Source organism: Carassius carassius, chromosome 47 (genome assembly GCF_963082965.1).
Source record: "Carassius carassius chromosome 47, fCarCar2.1, whole genome shotgun sequence".
NCBI lineage: Eukaryota > Metazoa > Chordata > Actinopteri > Cypriniformes > Cyprinidae > Carassius > Carassius carassius.
In genome coordinates, this window is record NC_081801.1 from 17,638,957 (window position 1) to 17,657,039 (window position 18,083).

General features: G+C 41.5%; 1 protein-coding gene across 3 annotated transcripts in view; it reads left to right on the forward strand.

The window, feature by feature from the left end:
- Positions 1–993: 993 nt before the first annotated feature.
- The window catches only part of LOC132130877 (amyloid-beta A4 precursor protein-binding family B member 3-like), a 72,619-nt gene continuing 55,529 nt past the window's right edge, over positions 994–18,083 (forward strand). Inside the window, exons 1-3 of one of the 3 annotated variants that reach the window (XM_059542723.1) lie at positions 997–1,034; positions 1,461–1,528; positions 1,636–2,224. In XM_059542723.1, coding sequence (XP_059398706.1) covers positions 2,176–2,224 — 49 coding nt within the window. In that variant the 5' untranslated portion in view covers positions 997–1,034; positions 1,461–1,528; positions 1,636–2,175. Of the gene's footprint in view, positions 1,035–1,460; positions 1,529–1,561; positions 2,225–18,083 lie in introns of those variants that run through there. The other 2 variants (XM_059542725.1, XM_059542724.1) reach the window with 2 other exon arrangements.

Genomic DNA, 18,083 nt, shown 5'->3' on the forward strand with positions numbered 1-18,083 from the left:
TATAATATAATATAATATAATATAATATAATATAATATTGTTAATATTTATAAAATTGTTTTTGTATAGTGTAATGTACAAAATACAAGTTTATTTGTTTCATCATAAAAGGGCACCAAAAGACAATTTGTGTTGTGCAAGACAAATCTCTACAGTAACCAAAATCCTTATAAAATATTAATTCATGTCTGGTAGCTTATTAACTTTTAATATAGTCTATTGGAACCCTTGTGAATTTTTTTTATACATTTTTAGCACACTTTTAAAATTAAGTGTAAACTATTAATTTAATATTTAAATTAATACTTGAATGACTTTTGAATTAAAATAATTGAATTATAAATTAAATGAAAATGTATTATGTTTTAAAATCTTATAATAATTTTATAACCTATTATATTATTGCAAACATTAAAGGTACACTAAAATGGCTACTTTAATCTCATATCTATTAAAACTTTAATGTCATGTATTTAAATATATTTTCATAAAGTTGCAAGTCAGTATATTTGAAATATACTAACTTTAAATGGAATATTAAATAAAAGTTACAACTGAAAGTAAATATATAATGTGCTTTAGTATGTAGGGTCAACACATCAAAATAAATGACAAAAGACAAAGCCTATTAAAACTTCACAATTTAATGCATACTTTAAAATACTAAAAGGTTTAAGTTGATACTATTAGATATAAGATGATAATAACACTCAAAAAAGTAGAAACTTATTCTCATATTCTCACATATTCCATATTCTCCCTAAGTAGCCTACACTTAAGTGGCATATTATTCCAGTAATATACTTTTAAGATTTATAGTAGCCCACACAATAAGTGCACATTCGAAACAATTTCACAAGGTTAACATTTAGGCTACTTCAATATACAAATGTCATTATATTATAGTTACATCTGTTTATTATGCTGAACATAAAAATGCTCGAGAAGTCGTTGCCACGGCAACCAGAGGGGTGATGCAAGCAGAGGCTGGACGATGACGGACTTCGCTTGATCTCATGACGGGAGGAATTAAGGTGGAACAGCACAACACAACACAACACAACGCAAACCAAAAACCTCTACACATCCACATTTATTTACTGACCACAAATATTTCCTAAATAATAGTTCCCGTGCGGTTGTATGAGTCATATGTTTATATTATTTTGTTATATAGTACACTCCTCGGTATTTAGTAACATTAGCTTTCTAATCGCAATACAACACATCTAAAGGCGTGTTTAAATATTTCCCAGAAACCTTGTTAGGACGTCTAATAAAGCTAGTTACATATTTTTTTATGAAATAATTCATGGCATATCATAATGTCAAACTCTAGTATATAGATAGTCGGATCTATATTATAATAAATAATAGTATATAATAAAACAAATGGCTTTTAAATGTACTGAAACTCAACCCCAGTTTCGAGAATGAGAATTTTACTCTTTACATTACAGATGGTGATTCTCTGCCTCACTGTGTGGAGCAGATTGGAGACACTAATTCTTCTCAGGAACACGTCACAGTTTGTGCCCATTTTGATTAATAAAAAAATACTATTAATCTTTTATGTGTGTGTGCACACACACACACACACACATTTAAAATATTTACACCTGAATTATTGTATAGGGAACAGAAGGCTAGGTTTGCCCATGCAGTTTGCTTTCATCAGCTGTATGTTCAGCCATCCTTAAGGCACCATCATCAGGAAAAGAGAGTGTGAGAGTGAGAGAGGGATGGAGGGACGAAGGAGAAGGAATAGCTGCAGGCATTACTGAATTACAGAATCCACAGAGAGACACACTCGCACAGTTACAGAGAGAGACAGAAGCGATCTCAAAACAGCATCACTCTCTGCTAGCCAGACAAGTGAACAGAATAGAGAAAAGAAGAGCATGATTGCACAAGCACTAGACAGGATGACAAAGATTAGGTTGATTAGACAGCAGTGAAATTACCTGAGGGCAAAAAAGGGTGTAGACGGAGAGAGGAAAAGAAGAGTGTGGGCTTTAATCCTCTTGGCATGCGAGTTTTATTGCTGGCTGTTTTGCACTGAGTGTGGTGGTCACCCTGTGTGTGAGTGTGTGCTGCAGAGTTTGTTGGTGGTGTTGGGACGCTTTGGACTGGAATGTTTCTGAGTTAACTGCTTGGGGCTTTCGGGAAGACACCATGCTGGGCAAGGATTACATGCTCGCCATCATCATTGTCAACTATGACGGTATGTACATGGATGCATCTGCACTTTCCTCTGCTCTTTGTTCTTCTTCTTCACTAGTGTAGTTTGGAGGTGTCGGAGTGATGAGTAGAGTTTCCTGTCCTCGGCAGGATGGAAACCAGTCATTGTCTGTTATTCACATGCTCCACTGGTCACTCATGGACTTTACCTACAGGTGCTGTGTCATACTAGACCCACCCGAGGTCGTTTAAAGAATGTGTTTTTTTATATTTTTGTGAGATGGAATTGATTTTGCTGGCATTAATTACAAGGAGAAAAGGTTGCCTGTTGATATTGTTGAAAAATAAATTTTCGCAGATGGTCAGGTGCACATGGATTCACAATAGCACCTGTGAAGTTCTGTTGGGATTATGCATCTGTTGCAGGATTAGATTAAGGAAACAGCAGCATAATTTGCCCACACAACATTAAGCATCAGATAGACCAGTAAACTCCTCCCCTTTGTGAGTTCATGTGGTAGAACGTAGATATTTTTACAGTTTAGTGTGCAACCAATGTGAAATGATTTATACAAAGACCTCCAAAGAAGAAAACATAATATTTATTAATATTTTGTCAGCTGCCTGTGATCATAGTATCAAAGCTCATACATTTAGCACTGAAACTATTAAGGATCTGCCTTAAGATCTTGCTAAAATTTGGTCCCTAAAGTATTTAATTGAAACTTCCTAGATGATGGAGCGGTAGTGATCTAATTGTTGCTTTCTGAAGATAATTTAAATGGGACTTTAGACTGTTGTTGACTAGTAAACCATCACCTGTGTTGTGACTTACTAAAAACGCTAATTCTTTCTAAAAAATATATATTATTGGTATATCAATACACATTTAATTATTTATTCAGAGATTACCAGGAATAATTGTAAAAAAAAAAAAAAAAAAAAAATTGTTACACCACATGACCATTTAAAAAGAAATAGTGAAGGCAAAATTTGAACCTAAAATTGTTATGTTTATAATAAAGAGAGGACAACTTGTGACTCAAGTACCCAGTATCAGTAGAAGGGCAGAAACTGCCCTCACCGTGTCCTCTCTACGTCATCACTCTTAAAATAACTTCTGTACACACGGAGAGGAGGTGTGTGTGAGGATGTGTTTGTCTGTTTTCTGTGTACGAGAGACAGTGAATGATGGAATAGCTTCTTCAAAAGCAAAGGCATGGACAATAAGTCATTAAGACACAATGCTGAATGGTGCTAAGTGAACGCTGATAACAGGAGCTTCTGCAGCTGTACAGAATCGACTGCATTTGCGTCAAATTTTCGAGTTTTATCAATATTGTTGTACTTTTAGTTACTGAAATGCTGCCTGCCACATAGATACGTGGATGTCTTTATAAGGGTGCCTCTGATAAAATTTTTTGTCTTGTCTCTTGAATTATTGAAGGCCCAAGGATTAACTCTTAGATGGACATTTAGATCCACCTTGAGTTTTAATCTTCCCAGTTTGACCTCACATGGACATAACAGAATTGGGATTATCTGACCACTGACACAATGGCACTGGGATCATTTATATATATTTTTTTTCAGATGTAGCTACAATTATCTCTTTCACCTCTCTTTCTCTTTTTTTATTCTGCCAGAGCTCAAAGCTGGACATATTAGAGCTTTGTCCTTAGCGTTTTACTAAATTTCCCTTTTTTCTCCTAAAGATGCCTCTTGGGCTTTTTCACACTGGTTCTCAGTTATTAAATAAGTATTTTATGTAGCAATACAACTGCTTATACAGTGCTAATGCTAATACAGCTTTAGCAATCATAAGCCATACTGAATAAGTTTAGTACCTCACAAGCTGGGCTAAAGGTGCCATCACATTCAGCGAACTGTAAAGTCAAAGTCAAAGTCACCTTTATTTATATAGCGCTTTAAACAAAATACATTGCGTCAAAGCAACTGAACAACATTCATTAGGAAAACAGTGTCAATAATGCAAAAATGATAGTTAAAGGCAGTTCATCATTGAATTCAGTTATGTCATCTCTGTTCAGTTAAATAGTGTCTGTGCATTTATTTGTAATCAAGTCAACGATATCGCTGTGGATGAAGTGACCCCAACTAAGCAAGCCAGAGGCTTAGAGAGTGAAATCAAGTAATTTCAGAAGGAATTAGCAGTCAGGAATTTAGTTTGAAGACGAAAGATTTTGCAACAGTTTTAAATTGTTTACATGGATTCACAACACTGACCAACAGAAAGCTGCATGGTTTTAAAGTGAGTTTTTGTGAGCTGTATTTCATACAATAGACTGTGCTTCTATTGACAATAGACAATAGACCATTTTTGCAAAGCAACATTTCGGTAATGCGTATATTGTACATTTACTGTTGTTTAGTGGATTGTCACTGACAGAATTTAGCATTTCAATAGGAGTCAAAGTGACCTGGAATTTTGTGTAAGGGGAAAATATTTCCCTATTCAGATTTTGCAGTGGGTTCCAGTTGGTCAGACATATTCCCCGTAATGACCAAAATAAAGCTGTTTGGTGTGAAAGTGACTTCTGTGTGAGCTTTGCTTAATATTAAGCCTGTAGTGGAGAATGGTTATAAGAGTGACCCTAACCAAGGAATAAGAGTTGTCTAAATGCTTTTCTGTACACTCTCTCTTTCTGTAACACCTCAACTTCCCCCTTTACTGTTAAAGTGTAAGGGGGAACTGGAGGGCAAAAAAAAAAAAATCAATTGATTACAGTCAGTGCATAATAGTGCCTTTTATTACAGTTGTTTCAGTGGCTCATGGGAGTCAGAAGAGGCCAGTTCTCATTGGCCACATGAAAGCTCTCTGGTAAAAGGCACAATTCAGGCATTTTGTTTTTTAGACTCTGCTTGCAGTGGTTTCTGAGGCGACCAAGTGCATCAAGGAAAACTAGGAGTAGTCAGTGGAGAATTCCCACACTTCTTTTATGTGCTTTTTGTCACTCTCAAGAGTGATTGGGTGTTGAGTAATGTATTCTGTTTCACTGTTCAAGTAGATTTCCAGATTTTTACTCTACAAGTAGATTTCAGTAATTAGTGGTGTTTGAGTTGCAGGCTTCAGTTTTAATAGGTTTGACGCCAACTCATAAATCTTGTTGAGGAGAGGTGCTATTTCTTTTTCTAAGATTTTGTTCATGCTATAGAGGAAGTGAGAGAATTTTTTTGTAAGCAACCAACTAACAATGCCCTGGCAATCATTCAGAACACCCTGATTACTGCAAAGCAACATGCTAAAAAACATTCAGAACACTTTGGCAACTGCATAACAGCTTGATACCATTCACACTGTATAGCAATGGCCTGGCAAACACCCAAGCAGAACTCTGCAGGAAATGTACAAACCTACCTCTGTGATGCAGAGTGCCAAATAATGAGCATATATCAGATTTTGTCAACACTGGCAGACTTAATGTGATGGTTTCCTATACCAAATTGGACACTTACACAAACAAACACAGTCCCTATATTGCAGTTGCTATACGTTTTCTCAGGAAATCACCAATAATTCACAAAGATCATTTTCTTAACCCTTGACAATAGACAATAAACCATTTTTGCAAAGGAAAGTTTCTCAGTTCGGATGGTTTTAAGATGTTTTAAGATGTCCCTGAACACAGCTCACCCAATCAAAATGGAAGAATATATATACTTATATATATATATATATATATATATATATATACATATATATACACATATATATTAGGGGTGTAACGATACGCGTATTCGTATTGAACCGTTCGGTACGAGGCTTGCGGTTCGGTTCGCGGTATGCATTATGGACCGAACGGTTCGTTGGACTAATTAATTATATTTGGAAAATAAAAAAAATTGTGAAATATAATGATATGCGTTCAACAAGGTAGCCCATTAACCCAAACGACGTAACAGGCAACGCCCCTGACACCCCCGAAGAAGAAAAAAACACCAACTTATATGTTTATGTTAGGCTACTCAGTCAGGCGCTCGCTCACTCAGTAATACACGCTGAAGGCTCATTGCAAAATGGCCAATGCGTTTAACAGACCAGAAATAGAAGATCCTCCAATAACCAACAGGTCTGGTGTTTGGGTGCACTTTGGATTCCCTGTAAGCTATAATGGTGATGGCAAGAGAGTGGTGGATAAAGAAACAACGATATGTCGCATCTAGGGTAGCCTACACCAGCGGGAATACAAAAAAAAAAAAAAACACCAGCGGGAATACTTGAAACATGTCAACTCATTTACGCCGACATCACCTTAGTGTGTCAGTATCTGGGAAAAGACGGAAAAAAAGAGAAACATACACGTGTGGCGGGATGCAGTTTTCTGGCTCATGCCTCCCTGGGTGACGCTTGATTTGCTGCAGCTGTGGGTGGTTCTGGGCAGGTAACTTTGAGCCAATCGCGAGGACTACTCCCCCTTTATAAACCGGGACTTTTCTTTGGATAAATGATGCCACCGGTACGCGACTTGTCTTGGTTACCTGCCCAGTGACCTGATGTCTGCCTGGTTACCTGTCTACCATAGCGCCGCAGGTATGGTTAGCTTTGTTTCTCTTTTCACTCGTTAACTCTATAAAGTGGGCTTATAAGGAATGTTTCATGTTGTAGAATCCCCGGTGCGGCAGCAGCCCTTTCACCAGCTGAGTGTGCGCTCTGCTATCAGCAATCAGAGCTCAGCGCCTGTGACGCAATGTTGTTAATCATAGGGAGTGCTATTTAACCGGGGGTGCGGCCGCCAGTTGGCTACATCGACGCTGAACAACTGCTGCTTTGCTTATACTCTTCACGTTACATGTTCACAGATTTATGTCGTACCCGATTGCCTTTTCACACTGGACCAAGGAGGATTGAACTCAGTTGTGATGTTTTTCATTTGACCTTTTTATGTGATTTGTCTAGGTTTGATTGTTTATTTTTGATTTATTGTGTGATTGAGTCCCTGTTCATATTGCTAACCCCAGTATAATCTTGGGCCTTAGAACAGGTGGCTGATTAGACATTGTGTTGTAATTGTTATTTTTCGTTTGTTTAACTTTCAAGTGTCCCTTTTGTCCAGGTGCTGAGAACTGCCAGTGGGAGCAGTGCCCCTTGCGGTGGTGGGTCCCTTGGTGTGTGCTGTGGCTGTGTTCACTGAGTGTGGCTATTTCCCTTGCGGTGCGTGTGTGTGTGTGTGGAATCGACACGTGTGATTGGGGTGTCTTTTAAGGATGCTCATTGCTCGAGCCACTAGTCTCCCACTGGTAAGATTCCGCCCTGTCCTCCTCTTCTCTTGGGGGTGTGATCATTGTGTGTTTTTAAGTAATAATAAAAAAATGCATTTTTGTACGGACCACTGTCTCTGGCTGATCCATCCACGAACTTGAGTGCCTGGTTAGAACGAGAGAACAAGATTCTTTGGGTGTAACTCCCATCGTGGCGTAGTCTGCTACTGTCCTATATGCCCCTCCACTGCCACACACGCATGAAAACTATCCCCGCAGCATTTAGACAGACATTTCCAACGGATTCAAACAGGGCAAAAGACATCACCACGGCGATTGGTAGGCTACATTTACGTTATAGCTGCGGATATGAGACCTTACTATTTACCATTCATTCTATCATCACCATTATAGCTTACAGGGAATCCAAAGTGGACCCAAACGGCAGACCTGTTGGTTATTAGAGGATCTTCTATTTCTGGTCTGTTAAACGCATTAGCCATTTTGCAATGCCTTCAGCGCGTACTGAGTGAGCGAGCGCCTAGGTTTTAAGAACATGCTTAATGTAATTGAGCCCCGTTACAATATTCCTTCACGAGTCCATTTCAGACAGACCGTAATTCCTGCTTTGTTCCAAAAAACATAAGCCCTATAGAGAACCAATTGAGTAAAAACACACTCAATATAAAGAGTTATAGAGTTCCATATAAAAAGTTACATCTTTGTATTTGTTCATAACTAATATAACATTTTCATTTTTTTTATAAGGAGCTGTTTTGTTTTATACAGTATGCTGCTAAGAAAACACCATAGAAGATGGGTAAAGAATAGCTCCATCATTGTTCAATGTAAAAAAAAAAAAACATACTTTGTTAGTTTTAATAAATAAAACATTTTTTAAAAATCAAGGAAATTTATCTGCCAATTTTTTCTTTTTGCTGTATCTAAAACGTACCGAACCGTACCAAACCGTGACACCAGTGTATTGTATCGAACCGAACCGTGAATTTTGTGAACCGTTACACCCCTAATATATATATAAGTATATATATGTTCACAAACACAATGTTAAATTAAACAGACAAAGCAACCATTGGCATGGCAGCTAATACAAATAATAACAGTTTCCTTATGTCAAGGATATAGAGAGAGGACCCAAGAGCAAAAGGCGATTTAACAGTCTCTAATGAAGCTTCACAGTATTCAAAGGAAACACAGGTTGCCGTTGAGGCGGAATGATCCAACACAAAGTCTCTGGGTATAACTCCAACTGATAATAGTCTCAGCCCCACAGGAACAGAAGGTCCTTCACAGAGAAGTAACAGAAAACTGCGGACTGGACCGGCCATGGGAGATTCCGGGAGGCAGAGAGAGAGAGCGGCTGGGTGCGTTCAGAGCACGGTTACACCAACCGTGGACCACCCACGTTACTGGAGGATGAACAGAGCAGAGGCGAGGTGATACGGCAGTAAATCAGGTGACTCTTCAGACAGGACACTACACGACATGACGGGACTACACAGAGGTAAGGAGAAAGGTTATGGGGAAACAACGAGGAGCTTGCGAACCCTATAGGCAGGGGCACCCTCGATGCGGATAGGAGGGGTGTCAGAACGGGGAGGGGGGGGGCGGACAACAGGCTTAATACACGATACGTGAAAGACAGGGTGAATACGCCGGAGGTTGGAAGGTATTTTGAGTCTGACTGAAACCGGGCTAAGAGCCTTAAGGACGCGGAATGGACCGATGAATTTGGGAGCTAGTTTACGCGACGAAGCCTGAAGGGGAAGATTAAGGGTGGATAGCCAAACCCTCTGGCCAACGGAATAGCGGGGGCTCTTAACTCGACGCTTATTAGCGGCTCGCCAAATACGAGAACGAGTCTTGGACAGGACGGATCTGACCCTTCTCCAAGTGCGTTTAGCGCGTTGAATAAAGGCTGTGACGGACGGAACCCTAGAGTCAGCCTCTTGCGAGGAGAAGAGCGGAGGGTGATAACCGAGACAGCACTCAAAAGGGGATAAATCTGTAGCAGAGGACGGGTGGAATTGTGAGCGTACTCTGCCCAGGGAAGCTGCTCTGACCAGGTGGTGGGACTACGGAAGGCAAGACTACGGAGGAGACCAATTATCTGGTTGGCTCGTTCGGCCTGACCGTTAGTTTGTGGGTGAAAACCAGAAGAGAGGCTAACCGACGCACCAATAAGACGGCAGAACTCCCTCCAGAAGAGAGAGGTGAATTGGGGACCCCTATCGGAGACAATGTCGGTGGGGAGACCAGGGATCTTAAAAATCTGGTCGACAACTACTTGGGCAGTCTCTTTAGCAGACAGAAGTTTGGGTAAAGGGATAAAGCGGGTGGCTTTAGAAAAGCGGTCAACGACAGTAAGTATCACGGAGCTCCCCTGAGAGGGAGGAAGCCCCGTGATAAAATCCATGGCGATGTGTGACCAAGGACGCGACGGTATCGGAAGCGGGCGAAGGAGCCCCGCTGGGGGTGAATTACTAGCCTTAGTCTGGGCGCAGACAGAACAAGAAGCGATGAAACGGCGTATGTCGCGCTCACGAGAGTAACCGGATGTATTCTAAATTTCTATGTCTGTCCAGAAAATGAACGGGACAGGAGCGCCCTCGAGCCAGTGACGCCACTCTCCTAAGGCTAGACGGATAGCCAATAGCTCGCGATTGCCAACGTCATAGTTGCGCTCAGCGGGAGTTAGCCGGTGCGAGAAATAAGCGCAGGGGTGAATCTTCTCATCAGAGGATGAGTGCTGGGAGAGGACGGCTCCCACGCCCACCTCCGATGCATCCACCTCCACAATGAACTGTCTGGATACGTCGAGAGTCTTTAGGATAGGCGCAGATGTAAAAAGAAACTTAAGGTGATCGAAAGCGGCTTGAGCCTCCTCTGTCCAGCGAAAACGGACTCTGACAGACGTGAGGGCAGTGAGCGGGGCGGCGATCATACTATAGTTACGGATAAACCGACGGTAAAAATTTGCAAAGCCCAAAAAGCGCTGAAGCGCAACGCGCGAATCAGGAACCGGCCACTCTGTGACCACCTTGACCTTGGAGAGATCCATACCGATGCCCTCCGCCGAAATAATAGACCCCAGAAACTAGATAGATTGGGCGTGGAAAGTACACTTCTCGGCTTTGACAAATAATCGATTCTCGAGAAGGCGTTGGAGTACCCGACAAACGTGCTGAGTATGGACTTGGAGTGACGGGGAAAAAAATTAAAATATCGTCGAGATAGAAGAAGACAAAAATGTTTAGCATATCTCTGAGAACACCGTTAATTAACGCTTGGAACACAGGGGGAGTGTTGACTAGCCCGAAGGGAAGAACACGATATTCAAAGTGCAATAAGATGGTAAGCATTATGGAGATCTAACTTCGAAAAAATCTTGGCCCCCCGCAGGATTTCGAAGGCGGAAGACATGAGCGGCAAGGGATAACGGTTCTTGACCGTGATGTCATTCAGCCCTCGATAATCTATACAGGGGCGTAAGGAACCGTCCTTCTTCTTTACAAAGAAAAAACCCGCACCGGCCGGAGAGGAGGAGGGGACGATGGTACCTGCATCAAGTGACTCGGATAGATACTTCTCTAAGGACTCGCGCTCAGGGGCAGAAAGAGAGTAAAGTCTCCCACGAGGGGGAGTGGTACCCGGCAGAATGCTATGAAGGGAATCCCCTGTTCCCGAGCCCAGGTCTCATCCACAAAATTCCCCTCGGCCCCTGAGTCAATCAAGGCTGTGCAAGATGCGGAAGAACCCGGCCATCGGAGGAGAGCAGAGAAGGCGGTGCGTGTGCGTGACGGAGGGTCTAGGGTTGATGCGCTCACCAGTAACCCTCTCTTTACTGGTGAGCCCTGGCTTTACCGGACAGGTGGCAACCAGGTGAGAAGCAGAACCGCAGTACATGCCGAGGCGGGCCATGATGCGGCGTTGGCGTTCAGCCGCGGAAATTCGAAGTCCCCCCAACTGCATGGGCTCGGAGTCAACGCTGGGGGGCGATGAAGAGGCGAAGGCATGAGATCTCTCCTGACAACGGCTGCGGTGACGCACGTCAAGGCGCTTCTCCACTCGGATGGCCAAGTCGATCAGGGGGTCCAGACGGGTGGGGACCTCACGGGCTAGGATCTCATCCTTGATATCAGCACGTAGCCCCTCGAGGAATCGGGCTACCAAGGCGGATTCGTTCCAGTCGCAGGAAGCAGCTAATGTGCGAAACTCGACCGAGAATTCAGCTGCTGATCCACTTCCCTGACGCAGCGAAGACAGTAGCCGGGAAGCCTGTGGCCCATGCGCGGACCGGTTGAAGACCCGCAGCATCTCCTCCTTAAAGAAGGAATAACGAGTGAGACAGTTGCCGTCTGAGTTCCAAACCGTGGTTCCCACTCTCGTGCCCGGCCGGACAACAGGGAGATAACGAAGGCGATGCGGGAGCGCTCATTGGCGTAAGTGGATGACTGCAACGAGAAGCAAACCTCGCACTGGGTCAAAAATGAACGACATTCCCTGGGCTCACCGGCATAGCATGGTGGATTGTTGACTCTGGGCTCGGGCACATCCTGTCCTCTGGAAGGAGATGACTCGAAGCGGAGGTGAGGGAGCTGTTGCGACATCTCAGTCATACGGACCGCAAGAGAATCCATCACATTGCGAGTGGTGACCAGCTCCTCCTCATGACGGCCCAGCATGGCTCCCTGGTGTTCGAGCGCTGACTGAAAGGGGCTCTCCTTCGTTGGGTCCATAATCTGGTCAGATTATTCTGTCAAGGATATAGAGAGAGGACCCAAGAGCAAAAGGCGATTTAACAGTCTTTAATGAAGCTTCACAGTATTCAAAGGAAACACAGGTTGCCGTTGAGGCGGAATGATCCAACACAAAGTCTCTGGGTATAACTCCAACTGATAATAGTCTCAGCCCCACAGGAACAGAAGGTCCTTTACAGAGAAGTAACAGAAAACTGCGGACTGGACCGGCCACGGGAGATTCCGGTAGGCAGAGAGAGAGAGCGGCTGGGTGCGTTCAGAGCACGGATACACCAACCGTGGACCACCCACGTTACTGGAGGATGAATAGAGCAGAGGCGAGGTGATACGGCAGTAAATCAGGTGACGCTTCAGACAGGACACTACACGACACGACGGGACTACACAGAGGTAAGGAGAAAGGTTATGGGGAAACAACATCAGGCAATAATCTGACAAAGAGCAGAGGAAAGGAAAGCCTTGAAATAGAGAGTCTAATCAGAGAAGGTAGGGAACAGGTGCGGAGAGAGCGCGGAGATGAGATGATAGAGCACAGCTGAAGGTGAGAGAGATAATGAGCTAGAATGCGAGAGCGTGAAATGAAAGACTAATGAGAGCGAAAGCAAGAGAGACAGAATACCAGGATCATGACACCTTACCCAAATCCTGCGTTTGGACCAGGCTCAGTTGCAGAATCACATCTTTGCCTCTGAAATTATTATCTTTTTCTATATAGTGTGTTAGGTAGCTTTGTCTGTGTCATACGTGGCCGCTTGTCAAGCATGAAAAACAAGTTTTATTTAAATGCTAAGAGGGGGGCAAATGTTTGCTCGATTAATGAGGAAAGGTCACGCATTCAATTGATAAATTAACAGCTACTTAAAGATGTAAAGGGAACTGAACTACTATAGTATTAATAAAAAATAAACTGACATTAGGAATCAATCTCTTGTTCTCCTTATGTTTCTATATGCCTGAATTGATAACACAATTCAGCAGCAAATGAAGACTGACGCCAGGATGTGGTTTTTCCCAAAAAAACTTTTTACTTCATTTTCAGTTTTATAAGAAATAATTGAAGTCACATAAATCACTGTTTACAGAACTCACTTATATTACACTGCTAATTTATATCACATTCCTCACTTACATTACACTGCTTACTTAAATTACTCACTTATCCCAGCCGTCATTTCAACGTTGTTTCAACGTTGAAACCACAATTGACCTTATTTCAACCATATTTCAACGTTGAAGGTAGGTCATGTGCCGGCTGGGTTATTACACTGCTCCCTACTATCCATATGCATCTTTGCTCTTTCTTGTTTTTTAACCTTCTCCGAGAGATGATGCATTTCAGTGACACATGTAGTTATCCATGTGATGTCTGTCACGTTCTCACGATGGAACAAAATGCAGTGGTAAATCAGCAGAATAAAGCATCAGCTGCTTCGCAGCCTATTAGCCTTTTTCTCCGCTCATACCACGTCCTCGAAAATCCTCGTTTATATGACTTCCCGCCCTTTGAAGATACTTGTTTGATGTTTACATTTCGTCTTGGTTGTCCTAATTCTTTAATTACCAATTTATCCTTATTGCTACGACGAATGAATGGTATTTCTTTCAATGACACGATAGAATTAATCTGCGCTGAGGTAACGTTCGCTGTGATGTTGATCCAGTTTTTTTTTTCACATTTGATAAAGATATTAAAGAAGTTTTTCATTTTTTTATTGTTGTTAAAATTCAAAATAGTTATTAAATATTATTGGATGTCACTGTTCCCACCAGTCGTTGCACAAGTTAAGGTTACGCACAATGACGAAAGCACGTTAGGGTTAGCCCTCACGGAACTCATTAGCAACATTTCCACTGTCGGGCCAGTGCGAGCCAGGGGGGCAGGGTTTCATATTTTAAGCACTCCTGGGCGCCGCCATTGGCTAGTGGACCCCCACCTGCTGTTAGCATTCCATTGACTCCCATTCATTTTGGCGTCACTTTGACAGCGAATAACTTTACATCTGAGGCATTTAAAGACTCCATTTTTTCATTCATTATTTCTAAAGAAACACGAAAATGTATAAAAGGCCCCATTACCTTGTATCTTACGTTGTGGCCCCGTAGAAGCATTTTTTGTAAAAAAAAAAAAAGTAGAGAAATTACCATATGGACAGCAGGAGAAGCTCGCAGGCAATCTTTTACTGTCTATGAGGCAATCGGGGGGACTTGGAGGCATGACGTCAAGAGAGAAGCCCATAGAGAGTCCATAAAACAGGACAAAATGATTCAACAATGTCTGCAAGATTCGGTGGGTGATTCAGATTTCTCTTATCACAGCGGTTAGAAGACTTACAGGTTGCTCACGTGACATTTATGTCATCAAGTTCAGTTTGAGTCTGCGCAGTACGCTCGACCCCCAGGAAGTACGTGCTTCTAATTGACTTCACTTGTCTCCGTTGAATCCAATGGGGTCGCTGTGTCCATTTCTTTTACTGTCTATGGAGCGAGCCAGGGCTTAAAATGGGCCAGGCGGGGCTAATAGCCTCGGGCCAGTAGCACCGAGGCCAGAATAGCACAGGGTTTCCACAGTCAGGGCCTGAAGCTCCGCTGCGCTTCACTAAAACACACCCTTTACACGCCTCTCAGGAACAACATCACTCACGAAACCCCTTCATTTCACCAACAAAGAGAAGTTATCAGAAAACTAAGAAATAAGTCACTGGAACTAGCGCGATCACAAAATGAACATGATAAAAGTGGACGTTTGTTTGCAGGCTTTGTTATATATTCAAATTCAAAAAGCATCAATGTTTTACTATAGAATCAGTGATAGATTGAGCAAAATGAATTAATTTATCAGGACTCAAAATTAATAAATTAATGTATTTCTATTTTATTTATTTTTAACGCTTATGAAAATAGCCTGCTTATTCAGTCGAGTATTTCTGTTTATTTGTAGCCACAGTAGCCTATACATCACATTTAGAATGAATGATAATATTTCTAATTTTTATAAAAGCTCCTGAACATAAAACATTATTATATTTTTATGATAGGCCACGTGGAGCTAATCTCTCAACGAGACTTGTGACAGATAATATAAGTTACTAAATAAATACATGATTATGATAGAGAAAAAGAAGCTGACATCTGATTTCTTCAAGCGGTCATATTTACCATGTTTACTATGGTAATGTTAATGCATAGCGTGCACAGACTTTTGCATTGCTTATAAATATTTCTGCCTTGTATGGTGTTTATAATCCACATCAGATCAAGTTATTTCAAACACTCGCTTCTGACTGAAAGTGAGTTTTGACCACAACTTATTTAAAAAAAGTGTTTAATGCTGGTGTTATAGCTGTTATATTTCCGAAATGATCCGCAGCGCTGACGCTCACTATTTTTATAAAAGCTCCCGAACAAAAATCATTATTATATTTTGATGATATGCTACGTGGAGCTTAAAGGCCCATTCACACCAAGAACGATAACGATAAAGATAACTATAAAGATAACAATATTAGCGTCCACACCAGCGAACGATATTGTCTGTGTATTCTAAGCGGACCCGCGTCTGCTGCTTTAAATTCTTATTTAAATTTAAAATCGTTCTTAAAGTGATTCCAACGATATCGTTTCTCTGTGCCTTTATCGTTATAGTTGTGGTGTGGACTCTGCTATTCTTTAATATTGAGAAAGATTTTTAGAACTATATCTTTATCGTTATCTTTATAGTTATCGTGCTTGGTGTGAACGGGCCTTAACTCTCGAGACGAGACGACAGATAAAATATGTTACTAAATAAATACACAATTGTGATAGAGAATAAGAAGCTGACGTCTGATTTCTCCAAGTGGTTGCATTTACCATGTTTACTATGGTAATGTTAATGTTTAGCGTGCACGTCTTTTACGTCACTTATGAATATTTCTGCCTTGTATGGTGATTATAATCCACATCGGATCAAGTTATTTCAAACACTTGCTGCTGAGTAAGAGTGATTTTTTTAACTCAACTTATTTTAAAAATGCTTTAATGCTGGTTGTGACGAGTGGGGCGGGGCCGAGAGACGTGGGAACAGGAGCGAGGCTGGTGGAGTGATTGGAGATGAGTGACACCTGCTCGACCCACCGGTCTCGAGTCCCACGGAGGAGATGGAGGGATATAAAACCGGAGCAACGACAGTGACGGACGAGGACCAGGCCTGGATTTTAGTTTGTGTTTTGATTTTTATTTGTGCGCGTCAGTCGTCCGTGAGGGGCTGACGAGCTGTTTTGTGTTTATTTTGATCATTAAAATATAATTTGATTGTCCGCCGGTTCCCACCTCCTTCTTCCCGTGATCATGGAGTTTTAATCGTTACACTGGTGTTGAAGCTTTTAGATTTCTGAAATGATCCGCGGTGCTGACGCTCTCCAGACGCGGACAAACTCCGCCTTTGTTCATAACCCTTTAGGCCCAGCTGGCCCAGTTTGGCCCAATGTTTTCGTCGGGCCAAAAAACCCTGGCCGTTGACCCCGAGGAAGCCCCAACGAGGCACGATCAAGCCCCCGAAAGTGACAGTGGAAACGCAACTGGCACGCACTAGCACGCCCGGTTTAAGCTCGACAGTGGAAACGCGGCTATTGAGATTGCATTGTAGTGATGGGAAGTTCGGATCATTTTACCGACTCTGACTTTTGAGTCATGTTCAGCAAAATGAACAAATCTTACCTCATCTCTTGTCTGACAAGTCTTCGGGGTTCAAGTCATTCCTTAATCACATGACAGACCCATACGCTAAACCATGCAGTCCGAGCCGGAAAGAGATTTGATTAGTTCATCTCATGAGTCTTTCGGGTCGAGTCGTTCCTTAGTCACGTGACAGCCCGATACGCTAAACCACGCAGTTCGAGCCGGAAAGAGAATTGATTAGTTCATCTCATGAGTCTTTCGTGTCGAGTCGTTCCTTAATCACGTGACAGATCAATACACTATTTCTGACATTTCTGTCACTGTGTTTTTGTTACTGTTTTTTCAGGATCTGTGGTGTGTTATTATTTTAAAAATAAATAAAACCATGTTATAAATAAAATATTGATTAATTTGTCTTTTTGACTGTCTATCAGTAAATAAACACTAGGCTATATAATGATATAATAATCCAAGCCTACAATACAAAGTATTTATAGCCTAGTTTGTTCATTTTTAATCCAATTTTGAGTTTGCTGGTATAATAATTGCTTTTCCTAGGCAAACTTGACATTTTGGTCAAATATATGTACAAGAAGATTGCTCAAAAAGGACATAATAACATAAATTAAAAGCAAATATAATTTTGAATCCTAAACAGGTAACACTACAGTTCTATAGTCTAATCTGAAGGGTGAACTCAAAAGACATAAATCATACAACAAGGTCATTTTTGAAGATTAGAATCCACTGTAAAAAAAAAAACACAGAAAAAACATTTCTTCATCAAAGTGATTTCGCCATCATATGGACAACATTTAAACCATAATTATTATAAAAAGAATAATAAGTACTAAGCACCAATTTGTAAGGAAGGTTGTAAATTAACTAGTTACTTTAGCCAATGTTGTCACGTCTTGTGAGAAAAGAACGAACAACCCAAAGACCCAAAAGATAAAACAAATCGATTCTCTTTCCGGCTCAATACTGCATTCTTTTACTGTCTATGGTTTTAGCATATGGGTTTGTCACGTAATTAAGGAACGACTCGACCCGAAGACTCATAAAATGAACTTATCAATTCTCTTTCCGGCTCAGATTGCATTGGGTTTAGCGTATGGGACTGTCACGTGATTAAGGAACTAGTCAAAAAACTGATAGACTCGAACTATGAACTAATCGGTTCTCTTTCCGGCTCAGATTGCATTGGGTTTAGCGTATGGGGCTGTCATGTGATTAAGGAACAAG